Genomic DNA, 22,147 nt, shown 5'->3' with positions numbered 1-22,147 from the left:
TTTTTTTTTTGTACATCTGCTATGACCAAAGCAGATCTCTGGCAGATCATAAATCACATAGCTGTTCCCTTTTAGAGAGGAGGATCTCATGAATAGCAGGCAAACTCTCCACACATTTCTCATTGATCTGACACTTCCACACAGTGTAAGTACAAAGAAATACTACTTATAGCTCTAACTTTATGTCTCATGGATCAGATTCAGAGGATTAATCAAAATGCCTAGAACAAACTTAATAGCAAATTACTTTATGCATTATTCACTAAGACAGAAGGAAGATGAGAAATGACAGCTACTTACGGCAGGGCCAGGAAGGCCTCTTTCCCCTTTCTCACAGTTACATGTGGGAGCTTGGGGACACTTTGAATGAAAATATTCACAGCAAATCAGTGCACTTTAATGGGTAAGCCAGAAAACATTGCAACATTTCAGTTTCCATATAGCTAATCTACAAGCACCAATGAATTACTTCTGTAGAATAAACAACTTTGTATCTTTTAATTGCATTCAGTTACTTTACCGCTCATAAGTAATGTGGTCATCCCACACCCAAGCCAAGAAATCCTTTATATCACATCACATAATCACGACTTTGCCACAACCCCCTTGTAAGGGGTAGCATGTTGTGCAGCATGGTGGTGGTGGGGAATGTAATAACTCTGTGCTGCTCAACCCACCTTACACAACTACCTGTTGTAGGGGTAGCTGGTACAGGGGAATAAGGGGGCACCATACATCCTTACACCCCCTTATTCCATTGTACAGGCATGCAGGATGGGTCATAATCTGGCCTTATATAAATGCATAAACAAAATGCTTATATGCAAATTAATATAATCTAATTAATAAAATTAATTTTAATAAATGTCCTGCATTTTTTCTCTTTACTTTGCATTTATATTGTGCCAGTGGATCACTGATCCACAGTGATTATATGTAGTTACTTTTTTTATGCTTCCAAACCATAAAATATGAAGACTCAATACATATGGAAAAAGTTTTTTTTAAATTATTTATTAAATCTCTATTCAACTTTAAGACTTAGACAAGTGGGCACCCCAAGCATCATTGTTATCCGAATATCCCAGATAATGTGCCTCCCAAGGACAACAGCATGTAATCCATTGTAGGGTGTTGTACTGTCACACATCACCATCATATCTGAATGCCTACAGGGAAGTTTGATTAGCATAGCAAGATCCCTAGAGGACTTCATGGAATCATTTGGCTTGTCTTCCCTCTCAGGTTATAGGAAGCTTTGCTTAGAGCAGGATTTTTCTGGAGAGGGCAGGAGAGGAAAAGTTATTGTCAATGTCATTCTTTTTATGGTGTTTCTTGTTGTGTGTTGCTTCTCATTGCTTTTGTTTTCTCTGTGTTTATTTTCAACCCTACTAATTGTGCATAGGCCTGGAGATCATTTGTTTTGCCTTACACATCTCTATTGATATGGAATAGCATGTTAATGTCATCTGCAAATCCAATGTCCTTTAACTTCTGTTTGAAAATCCATGTTATGTCACTTGACTCTTTTATGGTCTTTCTTATTACCCAATCTACTGCTGTAAAAAGATTGTGGGTGACATAAGACATCCTTGTATGACGCCTGTAGTAACACTGAACAAGAAACACCAATCATACTTTTCAGGACGGACATAGAACAGTTCCAGTGTTTCACATATGTTGGCAGAATTGTAAATACACCAGGTGGAACAGATGAATACATTACAGCCAGAAAATCAAAAGCCAGACATGCCTCTGTAACTTTAAGTCTGATCTGGAGAAATAGAAATCTTGCCCTCCAAAGTAAACTTAGAATATCTAACGCAACTGTAAAGTTGGTCTTAGTATATGGTTCTGAAACTTGAAGACTTATTAAGATGCTACTATCTAAACTCCAATTTTTCATAAACAGCTGCCTTAGACAAAACTTCTATTAGATCTCCAGAAAAAAAATCACAAATGAAGAACACTGGAGGAGGATGAAACAGAAGCCGACAGGACAGGAGATTACAGAATGAAGGATTGAGATGGCCGTGAAATACACGGAAGAAATATACAAACAGTGTAACAAGACAGGCATTGGAACACCCAGGGGAAAAGATGACAAGACACACCAAGGATAACATGAAAATGCACAATAGAGGCAGAATTGAAAGCTATCAAAATGACATGGGAAGAAGCTTAGACTGCAGCAGGAGATCAGTAAAGATGGAAGGCTGTGTGTTCTGCATGGAATAGAGAGGTATAACTATGTATAGATATAGATAGTGTTATTCAATTATAAATATATTGCTGTTACGTATACATCAGAAATAATTTCACTTAAATATCTAAGAGAATACATAAACTTATTAAAACTTATTACTTTGGCTTTATCTGATATCACTATATATTTGAAATATTGTTCCTCTTTGAAAATGTAAAGTATATCAGGCCACAGAAATTTGTAGTTTCTCTAATTCTTGTAAACTATTTAAATTTAGAAAGAAATAAAGGCTCCAATCCTGCAAAGACTAACATATGAAACCTTACTCACATGAGTAGCCCCATTGAATTGTATCTCATTATCTAGTCCCTCATAGTTATTTTTCTATTACATGAATATTTATTACATTACATATACTATTTACAGGACAGCATGATTAAATAGCAATTCTCATATTTTGTTTACCAGTTAATTACTTACCCCTTCCTCAGCCAGATCTTTCTGTGAAGACAGACATTGAAAATAAAATTAGAAATTAGAGGTCATAATCCACCTATAGAGGAAAAAATGCACGTTGCTATCCAGAAAGCCAAGAATGTTGTCTCTATCTTTTTCCTTTGAGCATAAGCTTTCGTGGGCTAAAACCCACTTCATCCGCTGAAGTGGGTTTTAGCCCACGAAAGCTTATGCTCAAATAAATTTGTTAGTCTCTAAGGTGCCACAAGTACTCCTGTTCTTTTTGCGGATACAGATTAACACGGCTGCTACTCTGAAACCTGTCTCTATCTTTGATTACAGTGAGTGAAATCTATTCCTTGTTCAGCAACTAATTAACACAATTTCAAGTTATTAAAAGACTTCCATCAAATTCTCTAATCTATTTTATATTTCAGTGCCTATTTTGTAATGTTAACCCACACATAAGCATACACACACTAATCCTTTCAGTCAAACCAATGCTGTCAGAAAGTCTATTATGACTCCAATGATATAGTAAGTAATAGCAAGAGAAAACAATGATGAAGAGCACGAAACTTTCAGGTCTGGAATCACATTTGCTTCTAGACTCCCTGGTAGGTTTTCCAGTGGACACTTATAGAGATTTAGGGTCAAATTCAGATATGGGCCAAGTGGACCTACCTCTGTTAAAGTCTATGGAGGAGTGCTTATGCCAGAGGTGAATCTGGTCTCTGTGACTAAAACAATATAAACTCTCTGGCTTGTTGCAGAAGAAAGAATTAGAATGTTAATTATCTTTTTAAACAAAGAAAACTAGTTTTAAAATACCTTTCCTGAGGAAAAAAATAATAAAAATATCCCACATCATGCAGGAGAGTGAGGGAGAAACTTGTGCTTTGGAATGATGACAAATGGCAAATGAACTGTATTAGATTGAAATTTAGAGTGTTGCTTCTACCCATAAAATACTGATTTTTTTTAAAAGAACACCAAAAATTAAAAACACTCAGAAGAGAGCAGCTTTTTAAATATTTGGCTAGAATAGTTTCAAACCTTTGGTCCATACATACCATTTCTTTCACAATTTTCTCCACAACTCCTTTCTCTTGGAGGTTGAAAACAAACCTTGATGCTGGGACACTGGCCAGAAGTCGAAGCTTGGCAGCATTGGCCACCTCCTCAGCCACTCTGGTCATTCCTACTGTGAAGAACACAATTCCTTGATGTTTAGCATCAGCAGTAGCTGCAAAAATATCTGGATTTCTTGGATGATCCACTCCATTTGTCAAGAGCACAGCTGCTTTCACACTGCCATGAGTCCCTTCAGTCATGTACAGTTGTGTGAGATTGGTTATGGCATATGTTGTGTAGGTACCATGGCCTATGTAGGTTATGGGAGCAATGCGGGATTTGAAAGCTTCAGGACCTTTCCAGTCTCGGAAAGTTTGCTCTATGAGAACAGTGCTACTGTACTGAAGTAAGGCCATCCTCCAGCTGAGAGTACGTCCAGAATTGACTTGAACTTCTTTCATACTGTTCACTGTTCCTAATACAAATTTTTTCTGTTGTTCGTGATTATAGTCCTTAGCACTTTCTGAACTGTCCAGTAGAAAAGCTATTTCAAGAACGCAATCTTCATCTGGAATAAATTTGTTAGATAAGTGAGTTTAATTACATTAGGAAGCTATGTTACTCATAAAATGATATATTTGTATGCACATAGTAGGCTTTGAAAGTGGAAATCCAATTTTCTGGAAGTTTTAGAATACTTGCATAATAAACGTAAGGATGAGGAACCTTCTGAAATTTGGGAGAGGTTTAGAGTCTATGGGATGAGGAACCTTCTGAAGCTGGGGGAGACCTTCTTGGGGGAGAAGAAACCTTCTGAAAGTGGTACGATCCTCTGGCATGAGGAATGTTCTGAAGATATTTAGATCTTCATTCAGAACTCCTACCTGGTATCTTACCAGGGTGGGGACACAGAAGATCAAGGGTGGGCAAACTACAGCCCGTGGGCCGGGTCCAGCCCCTCAGAACTTTGGATCCGATCCACAGGATTGCCACTGCCATGGGCTGTGGGCTGCTCCCAGAAGCAGCCGGCACCATGTCCCTGCGGCCTCTGGTGCTGGGGGGGGTGGAGGGAGGGCTCCGCACATTGCTCTTGCCTGTGGGTACCTCCCCCGAAGTTTCCATTGGCCAGGAATGGGGAACCGTGGCAAATGGGAGCTTCAGGGGAGATACCCACAAGCAAGAGCAGTGTGCGGAGTCCTCTGCCCCTGCCCCCCCCCGGCAGGGGCCTCAGGGATGTGGTGCTGGCCACTTCCTGGAGCAGCACAGGGACAGGGACAGGGCAGACAGGCAGGTAGCCTGCCCTGGCCCCGGTGTGCGCCACTGCCACCTCGTAGCCACTCCAGGTAAGCAGCACAGGGCCGCAGTTCACACCCCAAACCCCTCCTGCACCCCAACCCCCTGCCCTGAGCCCCCTGCTGCACCCCACACCCCAACCCCCTGCCTTTAGCCCCCTTCTGCACCCCTCCTGCACCGCAACCCCCTGCCCTGAGTCTCCTGCCGCACTCCGCACCTCTCCTGAACCTCAATCCCCTGCCCTGAGCCCCTTCCTGCACCCTTCCCTGCACCAATGCCCTGACCCCCTCCCGCACTGTGCACCCCCTCCAGCACCCCAACCCCCTGCCCTAGCCCTACATTCATCACTCTGCATGCAATGTCCCCACCCAGATGTGGCCTTTGGGCCAAAAAGTTTGCCCACCCCTGCAGAAGATTCACTTCTGGATGGCGAGTTGGGAGAGTTGGGTCATATTCTTGGCCTTGCCACTGATCTGCAGTATGATCTTAAGCAAGTCACTTTATCTTTCGGTGCCTTTGTTTTTATTTCTGCACTTTATCATGTGTATTTCAATTGTGAGCTCTCCAAGGTAGGCATATTGTCTCTCACTATAATGTGGGCATACTGCGCCTAGCATAATTGGTCCCCAACCTCTGTGGGGACCTCTAGAGGCTACTGTAATACAAATAATTAATAAATATATTTATAGACTTGCATCTCTGACTAGGTGGTGCACTGAACTTTTTAGAACACTTCATTTATCCTGCTCCCATTGAGTTCAATGGGAGTACACAGGTTTGTAAACCTAAGTGTGTACTTAAAAGTTTGCAAGCTCAGGGCCTAACACAGTGCAAATTAGGTAATATTAGTTTTCTGAAAACCTAAGAAAATTGCTTCTGAATAAATGTCTATCTGCCACTTTTCTTTTACTGATAATACCATGGCTGATAGACAAAAATATTGAGAATGTAACACAAGAATCCTCCAACCTTGCTCTTTTAGGCTCTTCTTCTCCCACCCCAAGTGAACTATACATCTAAGTATAAAAATAAGGCAAATGAAATTGTAAGTGGGAGTAGCTCTGCAGGTTGTAAATATACTGCTTTAAGTGCAAGTCAACTATACAGTCTAGAATCTGAATAAATGTTAAAAAAAATGTGTTAAAATTCACCTTGATCACTTGGACTGGGATATTTTTCTACAGTATTTGACAGAAGGTGCTTAGATTTTTGTCGTCTTACTCCATCTCTTTTGTCTTCATTGAGATTTTGTGCCAAAAACACATGCTGTCCTAGTATCCACAAAAGCCACCAGAATCTGTAGAACATGTTTTGTTTTTTCCTAAACAACACAAAATACAGTGATGATGCACATTATTATTTGTGCTGCACAAGAACAATGAAGTATGGGTCTGCTTTGCTCCAATGGTAGAAACAGCAGTTAATTCTTTAACAGCAGTACATGCGCCAAGTAGAACATTCAAGGGTTCTATTTGTACATTTATTTAATGTAACAGCTACTGTCAGCATTAATGGGAATTACTTACCTAAAGTCTAATAAAAAGGATGGGAGAATAAATCTTCAAAACAGTAACTTAAAAAAGTCAAATGAAAAGTTAGATATTTTACTGCAGTGTATTAAGACCTAGATTAAGTTTTATACCTACCTTTATCTTAAAGATAAAGTGATTCATGTATGAAGCAAACAGATAGTCCTTGTGAAACCCTTAGGCTATCTTCCAACAAAGATTACATAAGAAAACCTTTACATATACCCAGTGAAATATTTTAAAAATAGAAAAAAACCACCCCTAGGACTCAAGTATTATGCCAATTTACAGATGGAGAAACTGAAATAGATCATAAGGCTCAAATTGTCAAAACTGTTGGTACTTGTGGGTGCCTGGATTTGTGGATGCCCACCTTCAGACACCTTCAAGCATTGGGTGCTTTGTGAAAGGACACACAGCAAGGCAGTACTGGAGCTGGGAGTAGACTTTCAGAGTTGCTGGCTGTCAGCAATGCACACAATCCACTAGACTATGTTGCCTCTTGCTACTTCCATCTACCACTCTGTTAGATGGAAGTAAATTGGCTAGGAAACCAGTTTTTCTGGAACGCTGTAGAAATTCCCTATTCAGTCACTTTGCCTGTGTTTACTGTAACATTTTTCTTCAGATTTCCTAATCTTGAAATATCACTAGTACTGCTCCACCACTGGTAGCAATGATGGGAGCAGTTGTGTAGTCCAGCCACCATCAGCACCTTGACCACCAGCTCTTCTCAGCCTGAACAAGAGCCGGTATAATACTTGAAACTAGTTGTAATTTATTTTTTATATTGATCCTATTTGAAGTTGCATGGGTGCCTTTTAAAATAATCAAGATTTCCTCTTCACATGGACCAGGTGCATGACAAGGCTGGATAGGCTTGTTCTTTTTTTCTGAAGCGTGGTGTATGCTGTATGAACAAGGAGAGCAGTCTAGTAAATGGAATAATTCTCTGGCCTATGGCAGCTTTCAGTCTCTTAACCTCTGAGCATTTCTAACACGATATAATGGCTCAGATTACATCACAAGCTTCCACCTATATTTTAAAATCCGGTTCCTGTAAGAACGAGCTGTTTTTAATCTTCTACGGACAGGAATTTCCTCCATGCTGCCACCATGATGATACTGTATTTGATAACAGAAACATACTAGAGCCGTTTTCAAGCACTACGTAAATAGGTTCAGTACTTGACACAAACTGATATTATAGGCACTTTCACGGTATTTTTAGAAAAAGTAAACCAGAAAAACACTCTCTCTCTCTCTCTCTCTCACCAGGCTACCCGGCAACGCTTTTAAAATGGGCATTTCTCAGACGGAGGTTAAAATGCGTGTACGCTCCAGATTTTAACTGTAGATGAACTTGTGGTGAGTGATGATCAAACACACAGAAATTCACCCAGGAATGGTTCTTCACACACCGTTCGCAGAGCCTCCAGGGAAAGGGGAGAAGAAGGAGTGGGACCCATTCAGGTTTTTACGCCCCTGTTAATGTCCCTCTCAGAACAGCCGCTGCGGGGGGATGAGCCATACATGGAAAACCCCAGTTCACTCGCCCCCTATTTAACCCAGCTGCTTTGGTCCTGCTCGCGGTGCAAGTCGCCTGGCGCGCAGTTGGTTCCAAAGACGGAGCGGCTGAAAGGTCCTGCGGGCGGGGGCGCTTCGGGCTCCAGCACGGACCTTCGCTCACTGTCTCGCTCTCTGCTTGAGTCGGAGCTCCCCCCTGCTGGCCTTTGCGCCCTCCCCCACCCCCAGAAACTCAGGTGTGGGGACGGGCGAAGTCCAGACTTGACTGCTGTCTGAATACAACGTGCTTGGAAGCTTTGCTCCTGCAGCGAACGCAGCCTCCCGCCCGCGGTGCAGAGACCGGGCTGGGACCCGCTGTCCGCCCGCAGCGCGAGTTCGCTCTTCCCCTCCGCGCGGCCAGCCGAGCCCGAGCGCCCCGAGCAAAGCGCAAAGCCCAGCCACGGCCGCGGGGCCCTGGGGCCCCAGAGGAAGCTCACACCCCTCAGCCGGTTGCACCCCGCTCTGACACGCTCTATTCTCATTGCTCAGGGATACACGTCACCCAGCCCCAGCAGCCCTAGGGTCACTGTTCCGACCCCGTCACAAATTGCCCCCCCCCCACCGGCCATCCTGCATAATTGCGCTCTCCCTGCTAATCCTCTTCTACTGGAAACGTGCCGTATCTTTACAACTCAGTGACGGTGCCACAAGTAGTCCGCGGGGCGGGGGTGTGTGTGTGCTGGGGAGAGTCTGAGCACAACCTTCTTGTATATTATTTCAGCAACGCTCTCCCACGTTAGAGCCGTACAGTTTCCGCTGCAGCTCGTGCGAGCACCTTGCCGCTGGGCAGTCATGGTAAGCCACTTGGGAAGAAGCTGCCTGTTAGAAATGCTCCTTGCAGGAGTACAAGTAATACGGGCACGTGCACGCTCCCAACAGACACAGTCCAAGGGCAGTACTGGTGGCGGGAATGCATTCATCTCTTTCAGGTAGACTCCGGTTTTTCTTGTGATGGTTTAAAAGCATCGGATCTGAGGATGGAAGAAATGAGTAACAGAGCCCGGGCAGAAGCACGGACTCTTGCTTTTAAATGTGCGTTACTCCACTGCCGGTTTCCTAGCACTCCCTGCATCCAGGCACCTGCACAACAGTCACAACCAGGATTCTTACCTCGGTGCTTCGGGAGAGTAGATGGAGCGGCTCAGTGTCTAGGAGTTGGGAGTGCTGTGCTGTGCTCTGCCGTGGCTATTAGCAGCAGAGACCTCCTCCCTGCTCTAGCCACTCTATTAAGTGGGGAGGGACCAGGGCCGGGCAGAGGAAACAGCAGAGTCTTGTGGGAATTAATCTCTGTAACGGGGGGCGCCAACAGAGAAAGAAAAGCAACTGGATAAAGAAAACGGAGCATTTACCTCCCCATCCACACTCACTCACCTTTCCATCCACACTTCTTCACCTCCCCATCCACACCCACTCATGTCCCCATCCACACTCTCCAGTGTGTGTGTATATATGGATTGTTCTGGACTGGCTTCCATCTGGATAAAAATGAAGACAAATGATCACTATATAAAATATGCAACCATAAATGATTTCAGCGACATTGTTCCAGTACTGTAAATCTTACTTTTAACACAACCTAAGTCTTGACAAAGTGTTCTAGGTATCAATTGACTATTTCAGACATAGATTGTGGAGAGTTACCTGAATCTTCATAAAATGAAGGATTATATAAACCATGCTATAAATCATAGAACTATAAAGGTTAGACAGTCTTACATAGCTGTTCAGTCTTTGACTATATGCTTTGAAAGAGCCTTCTGCTTATATCTCTGCCAGCTGTGTTCTGAATTATAGCTCTTTTCTTTTCCTATTTGAAACCTGGAGGCAGCAAGCAGGTTGTGCCGACCTGTCACAGTGGAATGCATCATTGAAAAGCACAACCACAAAAACTTCTGTAGTTACGTTTCTTAGTTTGGATCTTAAAGTAACTAATAGCTACATTAACCCATTTTCCTACATTTAAGTGACCTGTTTTTCAAATGTGCTCAGCACCTGTAGTTCCCATTGAAGTGTCTGGTACTCAAGTTTGACAGTTTTGACCTAAATAGTTATGATTTATAGATAAAAACTGATTAAAATACAAAATCTACTGGAGGTGCAGTTTATCACATAATTTTACAACCATTCTTAAAGTTTTCCAAAGTATTATCTTATCAGGTATATAAAATATATAGCTACCTTCCTTCTACAACATGCCTGTTTATTCTTCCTAAATTCCTAACTTTAAAAACAGCTGGGCAAAAATACACTCCAAATCAAAAACACCACCACCATTAAAAATGGCTATCTGCAAGTGTCTGAGACATAAAAACTGCGTAGTGTTTTCGTTTGTTTATAGATGTTGCAGATTAGAATCTGAACCCACAGAAGGGGAGTAGATTACACAGGATCATATTTTAAACTTTTATACAACCTACTGTGAATGGCAACTAATTTTGGTGTCTCGTGGGGGTGGAATTTATTTTGTGGGCAGAGCTTAAAAGAAAACTGGCTACCTCCCTCCCGCCCCATTTGACTTCTGGTGGCACCTTTAAAGAAAAGAGCACTGACCCCAATTTTGCAGCATAAACTCCATATTTGGACTTTTCACTCTTTCATTGACAAATATTTTTCATAGATTAACTTTTAAAACACATAAAAAGTGATGGTTTGAAGACTAAAAATATTTTAAATTAAGAGCAACGAAATTCCCCAAGTTTTTGAATGATGCATTAAGCTTTAGTTGCATTCAAATGATTAGGGCTCCTAGGCTCTACGGTACTATTACTACTGCTACGACTTATATTAAAACTGGAAACAATCAATGCTAAGTCAATGAGACTTTCTTCAGTTCTACAGACTTCTTGTTTTTCAAAAATCAGCAAATAGTAATGGGTAGTATGCACTTTGACTCTAAGCAAAAGATATTCAGCGTGCTTCAGTCTTATCCTTTTTAGGTCCAAACACTGTTTCCCGCTCTGTGGGACCAAAGCCCTGTGTACAACAGAAGTGCACAGCTCTGCTGCACATGACAGTAGGCCACAGAGGGCTTGTCTTTATAAGAACATTATATAATCTTTGCGTATAATTGTGGAGAGTTGTGTTTGCTGACATGGTCCTGACCATGGCCTGGTGGTCGGGGCAGACTAGGGCAAATTGTCTTTGGCCTCATTTTAGCTTTGCATGATTGAACTATTGGGACTAATTACAGTTTAATCATGAATCATGATTATCTGACACAATGTCAAACCCAATTTGCCCAGGTCTACCCTGACTTGTCAGTCATAGTCAGCACCGTGTCAGCTAACCTGACTCTTCACAATTGTGTTCAAACACATTCTACTGAAGACAAGCCTGGCGAGACTTTTCAGGGGGATCCCATATTCCTTGTGCTCTACAGTCCACTCCATGGTGCCTCTCTCCACAAGAATGCAGAAGGGGTTTGTGGGAAGGCTGGGAGGAAGGCTGAGGGAGTAGCCAGTGGATAAACTGAGCTCTACCTGCTACTTCACACTATGAGCTGTAGAACAGCTGCAGCAGTGCAAACCCACACCGCAAGCAGACATAGCTAAGCCAGCAAAACCCCAGTTTAGAGACACAGCTATGTTGACAGAAGAATGCTTCTGTTGGCAGAGCTAATGTTGTTCGGTGAGGTGGTATTCCTATGCCAGCAGAAAAGTTCCTTCTTTTGGTATACACTGCGTCTACACGCAGGGGCTCTGCTGGCATAGTTGTAACTGGTATGCTATATCAGCAGAGCCTGTGTAGTCTCTAGTAGGCTAGCCCTTCATGTCAATCTTCCAAGTTGGGCAGGGGTGATGATTACTTCTCTTCTGTCACTCTTATATACTCTGTAAAAACCTATATACTTAGGTTTTGTGTCTGGCAGGGAGGAAAGGCAAGGGAATAGGGGAGCATCTTCCCCTTAGGGAATAAAAATAATATATATATTTTGAGTTGTGTCTCTAGCATATACAGTAGGTATAATAAATCTCATATAATCTATAAATCTTATCAACCAAAGATCTAACAAAAACTTGTAACTCTGGTTGGGATTGTGTGCATCCTATAAGCAAAACCTTGCCATTCTTTCATTAATAGTGTTAATTCATATCTTCAAACATTGGTGGCAAATAATTTCTTAACTGATTGTTTTATTAGCAAATTCTTGGCTTCAGGGCATTTTCTTTTAGTAATGAGCGACGGTTACCCTCAGGACAGATTTCTTTTTTCACCCAGGTGTACTTTTGCCTTGAATGCAATTTTATAGCTGAATGCATGTGATGCATGGCAATATTCTGACCAGAATTCCAGGTATGTGACATGTCTTATACCATTCTATGCACTTCTAGACTTGTAGCCTTCTGAAATTGTAATGTTTTCAATATCCACCCTATGCTTAAGGTGACAGTTCATCAGATAATTGAACGATGCAGATGTACAGAATATATAACTTTGATGTTTCTGAAGCTATTCTAAAAAGAAAGTTAATAAGGCGTTCACCATTTATTACAAGTGATAACGTAAGTTAGCACCAAAATGCTTTTTTCAGCATTTCTTTGTTTTTTGCATTACTTACATTAATGTAATGATTCACAAACATCAGTTAAGATTAGCAATACTTCGTATGTATTTAAAACATTTTTTTAGCAAATGTGTTTTGCAAAAAGAAGAATGTGCTCTAGAAGATAAAGCCAATTTTGTTATGCTATTTTAAAAATGGTATAAAAATTACTGCTAGAATATCTTCTTAGCTGCCTGTCCAACACAATTAATTTCTTCCAAAAAATGAAGTATCTATTTATATATAAATATTGTCATTTTATTTTAATGAATCTTGGCCTTGATTCAGCAAAGCATTTAAGCATGTATATGATCCCATCCCTATTCAGCATAATATTTAAACACATGCTTAAATCCTGTTGGCTTCAATGGGAAAATTGCTGAATCAGGGCCTACATGTTTTGCTAAATTGAGGCCCAGGTATTCACATCACACAGACCACCATAACAACTGCCTGTAAAAGCATCCTGTTTGGCAATCTCTGCAGAGGCCAAAGACTGAATGGGTATAGAGGCTGCATTATACTCATACCTATGCAGGCCATCAGTCTGGATCAAGATACACCAAACTTCTGGATACTTATTCAATTCTTTTGCGGCTAATTCATCAGTACTTCAAGCCCTGTCTCAGTTTTCAAGCCTCCTCCACTCTTACTATTTCAATATAAGGAACGATGCTCAGAAAGTCTTGGAAGAACTTAATAGATCCTTCAAGTGATGACTGGCTTTTAAAAAATGTAGATAGATAGTTTAGAGTCAATCAACAGAAATTCCCCATCAGTTTATAACAGTTGAAAGATACTAGGCTCAGTCCTCAGCTGCGTTTGAGCTCCAGTAAGTCCAGCTAAGGAGGGGGGCAAAGGTGATATTATGCCACCTTTATGCCTCCATTACCATGGTGCTGGCTGGGGGCAGCCTGAGGACTATATTAAGCTTTGTTGTCTGCTAAGGTGTCATTCACCAGCTGGGGATTATTGGACTGCAACAGTGCTGTGACTATGTGCCTTTCTTAAGCCACCCCCTTCACATGCAACTGTACTAAAGCTAGGGAGTTAAGCCAGTTTTCTGGAGCAGTACGAAGCAGAATGGGATCCAGGTTCTGGCCCATTACTGGTAATATGTTAGCCTAAAGAACTTGACATTAACCCTTTAAAGTGTGTGTTTCCCATTTTTGACAACTCAGTGTGAAGAATGCACATATCTCCTCTGCTGTGAACAGTTAAAGATATGTAAATTTCACAAAATCTCCTTCTAATGTTTCATGGCCTCAGGACAGGTCTGTTTGTGTCATGCAGTCATGACATTCAGAGGCTATTAATACCTACAGGCTTTATCAGGATTTTCAGTTTAATGAAGAGAAGTTTATATGCTTTTATTATACCATACATGCAAGTGCATGACTTACTTACATAGGAGAGAAAAATAATGTTGCATGATCTGGAGTTATTCTGGATTTACACTGCTGTAAACATGAGAGGAGAATCAGGCCCACTGTTTGCTACATAAATGTCTGTTATTGTATGGCTGCTCATGACTGAACTTTGGGCTGCTGACACTGACGGCAGATCTTCGGTTGATGTAAATTAACAAAGCTCCATAAAGCCCTGAGTTTTTAAAAATAAAAAAAGCATTTAAACATTTGTTTGTAAATTAAAACTTAAAAATTTGCAAGGAATGTGACCCAGGCTCTGTGGAACGACCTCAGAAGGACATCAAAGCTGCTCATCCATTCTAAATAATGTTTAAAAATCTTTTCATTTGACAATGACTGCAGCATGGCACAGTGATATGTTTTTGCATGTAATTTACGTTTTAATGGCTTAAGAAGCCTAGGGCACAACCTGATAGGTAAGGTGCTTAATTAAATACAATTATTACTGAAATCAGTGGAATTACACGGATGTATCCAACAACAGAATAAGGCCTTTGGTGCTTAATCCTGCCTGTTCTTAGCTTTGTGGTAAATCAAACCACCTACATCTTGCCATTCAGCCTCTAAACATGTGTCGAATCACAACAGTAGCTGATTTTGCAAGCGAGGTGGTGTTACCAGTGTCATGCTGCCTAGAGTAGCTCACAACTGAGAGTGCCAATCTCAGGTCAGACTGTCCGAAAACAGGGCAGACACCCCAAACTTGTTGTATATTCCATTTCACCAAGTCAGATACAACTGTGCACTCCTGGATTACTATTTTAGTTTTACCATGGAGTCACGAACAGTCCCCCTTAGGCTCTCCAGCGCACCTTGCCACCCAGACAAACTGGACTAAGTGATGAAAGGTTAAATTATTAGGAAAGATTAAAAATCACTACACATTAGGTCACTCCTGATCCCCAGTGGGCCAGTCACTTACTCCCAGGTCCTTGGATACTCTTAATCTCACACCAAAAGACAATCCTGTAGTCAATTTCTCTAGAAAATTAACTAAAGATTTATTAGCTAAGAAAAAGAAATGAGAGTTATTGAGAGGTTAAAGCATGTAAAATACATTACAGGTGAATCAGAGTTTGTAAGTGCAAATGGTAGCAGAGGCATAGTAATCTTCTGATTTTCCATAAATCTCACAGGGTTACCCAAAGTGGCTTTGAGGATTTCTCTCTAATTGCTCAGAGTTTCCCCTGTCAGAATCCATCAATCAGAGATACAGGATCGCTCCCAGGGTTCATTCTTAAAGCTGTCTTCCCCAGAAAGCAGTCTGGCACGTATTCCCATTACAGTCTGGGTCAGCAGATTTTCCATTGTTGGATGCAACAACCCATGCTTTGAAGTTAGCATGCTTCACATTTACAGTTCTAAGGTTTCATAAGAACAGCCATATTGGGTCAGACCAAAGGTCCATCTAGCCCAGGATTCTGTCTTCCGACAGTGGCCAATGCCAGGTTCCCCAGAGGGAATGAACAGAACAGGTAATCATCAAGTAATCCATCCCCTGTTGCTCATTCCCAGCTTCTGGCAAACAGAGGCTCAGGACACCATCCCTGCCCATCCTGGCTAATAGCCATTGAAGGACCTACCCACCATGAACTTATCTAGTTCTTTTTTGAACCCTGTTATAGTCTTGCTTTTACAACATATTCTGGCAAGGAGTTCTGTAGGTTGACTGTGTGTTATGTGAAAAAATATTTCCTTTTGTTTGTTTTAAACCTGTTGCCTATTAATTTCATTTGGTGACCCCCCAGTTCTTGTGTTATGAGAAGGAGTAAATAACACTTCCTTATCTACTTTCTCCACAGAAGTAATGATTGTATAGACCTCTATCATATTCCCCCCTTATTTTTCTCTTTTCCCAGCTGAAAAGTCCCAGTCTTATTAATCTCTCCTCAAATGGCAGCCATTCCATACCCCTAGTCATTTTTGTTGCCCTTTTCTGAACCTTTTCCAATTCCATTCCAATATATCTTTTTTGAGATGGGGTGATCACATCTGCATGCAGTATTCAAGATGTGGGTGTACCGTGGATTTACATAGAGGCAAGATGATATTTTCTGTTTTATTATCTATCCCTTTCTTAATGATCCCCAATATTCTGTTCGCTTTTTTGACTGCCGCTGCACATTGAGAGGATGTTTTCAGAGAACTATCCACAAATGACTCCAAGATCTCTTTCTTGAGTGGTAACAGCTAATTTAGACCCTATCATTTTATATGTATAGTTGGGATTATGTTTTCCAATGTGCATTACTTTTCATTTATCAACATTGAATTTCATCTGCCGTTTTGTTGCCCAGTCGCCCAGTTTTGTGAGATCCTTTTGTAGCTCTTCACAGTCCACTTGGGACTTAACTATTTTGAGTAGTTTTGCATCATCTGCAAATTTCACCACCTTACTGTTTACCCCTTTTTCCAGATCATTTATGAATATGATGAATAGGTCTGGTCCTAGTACAGACCCCTGGGGAACATCACTATTTACCTCTCTCCATTCTGAAAACTGACCATTTATTCCTACCCATTGTTTCCTATCTTTTAACCAGTTACCTCTCCATGAGAGGACCTTCCCTCTTACCCCATGACAGCTTACTTTGCTTAAGAGCCTTTGGTGAGGGACCTTGTCAAAAGCTTTCTGAAAATCTAAGTACACTATATCCCCTTGTCCACATGCTTGTTAACCCCCTCAAAGAATTCTAGTAGATTGGTGAGGTATGATTTCCCTTTACAAAAACCATGTTGATTCTTCCCCAACAAATTATGTTCATCTCTGTGTCTGACAATTTTGTTCTTTACTGTAGTTTCAACCAGTTTGCCCGGTACTTAAGTCAGGCCTGTAATTGCTGGGATTACCTCTAAAACCCTTTTAAAACATTGGCGTCACATTAGCTATCCTTCAGTCATTTGTTTTAAATGATAGGTTACAAACTACAGCTAGTAATTCTGCAATTTCACATTTGAATTTCTTCAGAACTCTTGGGTGAATACCATCTTGTCCTGGTGACTTATTACTGTTTAGTTTATCAATTTGTTCCAAAACCTCCTCTAATGACACCTCAATCTGGGACAGTTCCTCAGATTAGTCACCTATAAAAAATGGCTCAGGTTTGGGAATCTCCCTCACATCCTCGGCCATGAAGATTGATGCAAAGAATACATTTAGTTTATCCACAATGGCCTTATTGTCCTTGAGTGTCCCTTTAGCATCTCGATCATCCACTGGCCCCACTGGTTGTTTAGCAGGCTTTCTGCTTCTGATGTACTTAAAAAATTTTTGCTATTACTTTTTAAGTCTTTGGCTATCTGTTCTTCAAATTCTTTTTTGGCCTTCCTAATTATATTTTTACATTTCATTTGCCAGAGTTTATGCTCCTTTCTATTTTCCTCACTAGACTTTTTAAAGGATATCATTTTGTCTCTCACTGCTTCTTTTACTTTGTTGTTTAGCCACAGTGGCACTTTTTTGGTTCTCTTATTAGGTTTTTAATTTAGCTATACATTTAAGTAGAGCCTCTATTATGGTGTCTTTAAAAAGTTTCCATGCAGCTTCCAGGGATTTCACTTTTGACACTGTACCTTTTAATTTCTGTTTAACTAACTTCCCTGTTAATGGGCAATTCAATTACAAAGACATACATAATGCATTTAGTTATTTAGTTACAGCCATCCAATCTTTCATTAGTATTTATGAATAATGTGATAGCCATAAACAATCCTTCATTGGTTTTCATGCAGTTCTTCACATTGACTAAATTCTCAACTAAACGCTAATACATCCTTTGATCTAGGGCTAATTTAGTACAGTGATATATATAATGCACATTGTAATGTAATAACATTCGAGAGGTTATAGATGAATGAAGACAATACCATCACATTTCCTTTGAATTAAAGTAACACTCACGTGAATTTGTATACTTAACATTCCTTTGAGATTCACACACAAGTTACTTGGCCTATTGCTCTGACCTGAGCTGGCAATCTGTTAGACGACATCACAGTTGAGGACGTATGATGAAAATGGGTTATACTGATTGAGTTATGTTAGTATAACATGCAAAAATCTGCTCTCAGATGTGTTTGAACAGCTCCCACTAAGTTCAACTTTTAAAAATTGTGCTGTTTGAGTAATGAGAGTCATGTCTTTGTTTTGAATATTACTATTAAACCCATCCCCCCCCATCTGAATTAATGCTATTTTGTGCTCATTTAACTTCACTTCTTCAATTAGCCAGAAAGGGTCACCAGACAGCAAACTGATACACTAAAATGCCTTCCCAGCTCCTATTCAAATGAAGGGAAAAATGTCTGACTGACTTTAATGAGGTAGAATTGGGCCCTGTGTGCATACCCTCCAGAAGAGCATCTCCAGGTCCTGCTGGCGAAAAGGCTCAGGACTAGGCCCACCAATGGGGGAGGGAGGGTGGGCAAAGGCGACAATTGCCCAGGGGCCCGGGCCCTTTTAAATCTCCCGGATGGGCCACAGGGCTCCTAGACTCACGCAACCGCTTCAGGCCCTACGCTCTGGGGGGACTCACAGGCTGGCGCAATTGGCCAGTGCGGGCGGTCCCAAAAGTGACGAATTCATCACTTCCATCCCAGGCCCCGCCCCGCCTAGGGCCAGCCTTAGCCCTGGAGCCCGGAATTTCTGTCAGCAGGCCTGCTCAGGACTGAGATTAAATGCATGTGCAGCAGCATGCTGCATTGCCTGGAAGAGCCCTACTCCAACCTTAAATAACATTAATTTCTTTATCCTAAATTAAGAAGAGTTGCTTTTAGCAACCTTAATATTAATTAATGACATTCAGGATTGTCTGATTCAATGGTCAAAGAAGCTCTTCTGTATTTTAGATAAATATTGACTCTGCCCAAATGTTATAATAGATCTGTCTCTAAATATTGACTCTGCTCAAATGTTATAATAGATCTGTCTCTGAGCCATATATTCCTCAGTTGAAATCTCTTGGGAAAAGAGATGTGGTATTTACAGATATATTTACCTGGAATTAGGGGACCTTATATAGACTGTAACAATCTAAGGGGCTCTTCAGAAAACAAGCTCTTCAGGGAAAGGTCCAGGTCTTTCACCTGTTTTTGTGAGACACCTACCCCATATTGTGTGCACTCAAAGAATAAAAAATATTGATGATTTCAATAAGTTCTTCAGGTACTATGTCTTTCTATACATTCTGTAAAGTGTTTTGCTCTCTTTCAGGTGACATAGAAATAAATAATAATTGGTCAAATTTTGAATCCAGCTTTAGTCCTTCTAAAGTTAAATGCTTACTATTTAGTTATGATCTAGTTTTCTAGAACGTAATATTTTTATCAGTATGAAGAGGCTGAGAAGTACAGTGCATATTTTATTGAGAAGCATCTCTATTAACTGGTAGCAGTGGATGCGATGGTGGGAGACAGAAGTTTCTGCCAGGTTTATTGGATCAGTAAAGATTCCAAATGAAGCCTTCTCATCATCTGGTGAGGATGGCAGTGTGTACATGGCAACTCATGTTTAAAACCATTGGCACTACCCATCCAAGATAATGGAGCAGCTGATATGGGACTTGATTAATACAGAATTAAAAGAGAGTAATATAATTAATGCCAATTAACAGGGGTTTATGGAAAATAGGTCCTGTCAAACTAACTTGATATCTTTTTTTGATGAGATTAGAAGTCAGTGCCAGAGTTGTCACTAAAGTGGTTTTATCATCTTTTTTTGATAAGATTACAAGCCACCAGAGTTGTCACTAAAGTGGGTTTATCTGACCAGAGTTGGTTCTAGGGACAGGCGAGCAGGATTGTTGCTATGGATGCAAACTTCCAGGGTGCACCACACCACTGAGCTTTTTGTGCTGCTTATTGGACAACCATTTTTTTTTTTTGGCTCAGCTGGTTGGGGTGGGAGCCCTGAAAATGATACAAGAGTCGCTCCTGAATCTGACTTATCAAGACCAGGAATCCTGACTTTCTATGGATTGAAAGAAGAAGGGTGAGCACGCACTGCACCATTAGGGTTGCCAGGTATCCGGTTTTCGACTGGAACGTCCAGTTGAAAAAGAAACCTGGCGGCTCCGGTCAGCGCTGCTGACCAGGCCACTAAAAGTGTGGTCAGCGGTGCAGCGGAACTAAGGCAGGCTCCCTGTCTGCCCTGGCTCTGAGTGGCTCCCGGAAGTGGCCGGCATGTCCAGCTCCTCGGTGCATGAGCAGCCACGGTGGCTCTGTGTGCTGCCTGAGCGCTGGCTCCACAGCTCCCATTGGCTGGGAACCACGGCCAATGGGAGCTGCAGGGGTGATGCCTGCGGGCATGAGCAGCGTGCAGAAAGCCCCCTGGCTCCTCCGCCTAGGAGCTGAACATGCCGGTGGCTTCTGGGAGTTGCCTGAGGTAAGCGCCACACGGCTGGAGCCCACACCCCGAAATTCCAGCCACTGCCCCAGGTTGGAACCCTTTCCTGCACCATAACTCCCTCTCTGAGTCTGCACCCCACACCCCCTCCCATATCCGAACTCACTGCCCAGCCCTGAGCCCTCTCTTGCACCCAAACTTCCTCCCGGAGCCTGCACCCCACACCTCCTTGCACCCCAAATCCCTGCTCTAGTTCTGAGCCTCCTCCCACACCCAAACTTCCTTCCGGAGCCCAAACCCCTGCTCCAGCCCTGAGCCCCCTTCCGCATTCCAAACTCCTCGGCCCCAGCCTAGAACCCTCTCCTGTACCCCAAACTCCTCATCCCTGACCCCACCCCGGAACCCGAACCCCCAGCTGGAGCCCTCACCCACTCCTGCATCCCCTGCCTCAGTCTGGAGTCCTCTCCTGCACCCTGAACCCCTCATTTCTGGCTCCATCCTGGAGCCCGCACCAGCCCAGAGCCAGTACCCCCCACTATACCCCACCCCCCTGCCTCAGCCTAAACACCCTCCCACACTCCAAACCCCTTGGCCCCACCCCACAACTGGCATGCCCCTCCCACACCCTGAACTCTTCATTTCTGGCCCCACCCTGCTCTTCCACACCCCAACTCCCTGCCCTAGCCCAGTGAAAGTGAGTGAGGGTGCAGGAGACCCAGTGACCAGAGAGGGGGTAATGGAGTGAGCGGGAGGCGGGGCCTCAGAGAAGGGGCGGGGCCTTGGGGCGGGACATGGGGCGGGGAAAGGGAGTTCTGTTTTGTGGGATTAGAAAGTTGGCAACCCTATGAACCAACCAGGGACAGGATAGGGAGTTGTAGAAGAGCACTGCCTATCTAAACCCAGAAGAGTAGTGGGAGCTGTCCACCTGCTTTTAACAGTGGAGAAGGAGGAGTAGGTGGAGCAGAGGGATAGCTCAGTGGTTTGAGCATTGCCCTGCTAAACCTATGGTTGAGAGGTTTCAGAGTTACAGCCGTGTTAGTCTGTATTTGCAAAAAGAAAAGGAGTACTTGTGGCACCTTAGAGATTAACCAATTTATTTGAGCATAAGCTTTCGTGAGCTACAGCTCACTTCATCGGATGCATACTGTGGAAAGTACAGAAGATGTTTTTATACACACAAACCATGAAATAATGGGTGATTATCACTACAAAAGGTTTTCTCTTCCCCCACCCCACTCTCCTGCTGGTAATAGCTTATGTAAAGTGATCACTCTCCTTACAATGTGTATGATAATCAAGGTGGGCCATTTCCAGCACAAATCCAGATTTTCTCCCCCCCCCAACACACACACAAACCCACTCTCCTGTTGGTAATAGCTTATCTAAAGTGATCACTCTCCTTACAATGTGTATGATAATCAAGGTGGGCCATTTCCAGCACAAATCCAGGGTTTAACAAGAACGTCTGAGGAAGGGAGGTTCCTTGAGGGGGCCATTTAGGGATCTGGGGCAAAAACTGGGGATTGGTCCTGCTTTAAGCAGGAGGTTGGACTAGGTAACCTCCTGATGTCCCTTCAAACCCTGATATTCTATGACTGCACTTATTCTCTGCCCCCCCTCATATAACAGCTTGGTCTGGGGCAGCACCTCATCATCCTTATGTTATGATGCTTTGCAATTGCATTATCTCTGAAAGCGAGTCTGGGC

At 42.3% G+C, this 22,147-nt stretch overlaps 1 protein-coding gene across 1 annotated transcript in view; it reads right to left on the bottom strand.

Annotated features, from left to right (window-relative positions):
• The window catches only part of LOC102939639 (collagen alpha-1(XXVIII) chain), a 66,455-nt gene extending 54,942 nt beyond the window's left edge, over positions 1–11,513 (bottom strand). Inside the window, exons 1-6 of the mRNA XM_027819111.3 lie at positions 11,412–11,513; positions 9,496–9,599; positions 6,181–6,350; positions 3,736–4,304; positions 2,687–2,707; positions 301–360 (exon numbers count right to left, since the gene is read on the bottom strand). Of these exons, the coding sequence (XP_027674912.2) occupies positions 301–360; positions 2,687–2,707; positions 3,736–4,304; positions 6,181–6,350; positions 9,496–9,599; positions 11,412–11,513 (1,026 nt within the window). The remainder of the gene's footprint in view (positions 1–300; positions 361–2,686; positions 2,708–3,735; positions 4,305–6,180; positions 6,351–9,495; positions 9,600–11,411) is intronic.
• Positions 11,514–22,147: the final 10,634 nt, after the last annotated feature.

Source organism: Chelonia mydas, chromosome 11 (assembly GCF_015237465.2).
Source record: "Chelonia mydas isolate rCheMyd1 chromosome 11, rCheMyd1.pri.v2, whole genome shotgun sequence".
In the NCBI taxonomy this organism is placed as follows: domain Eukaryota; kingdom Metazoa; phylum Chordata; order Testudines; family Cheloniidae; genus Chelonia; species Chelonia mydas.
This window is presented reverse-complemented; position numbering and strand designations above follow the sequence as displayed.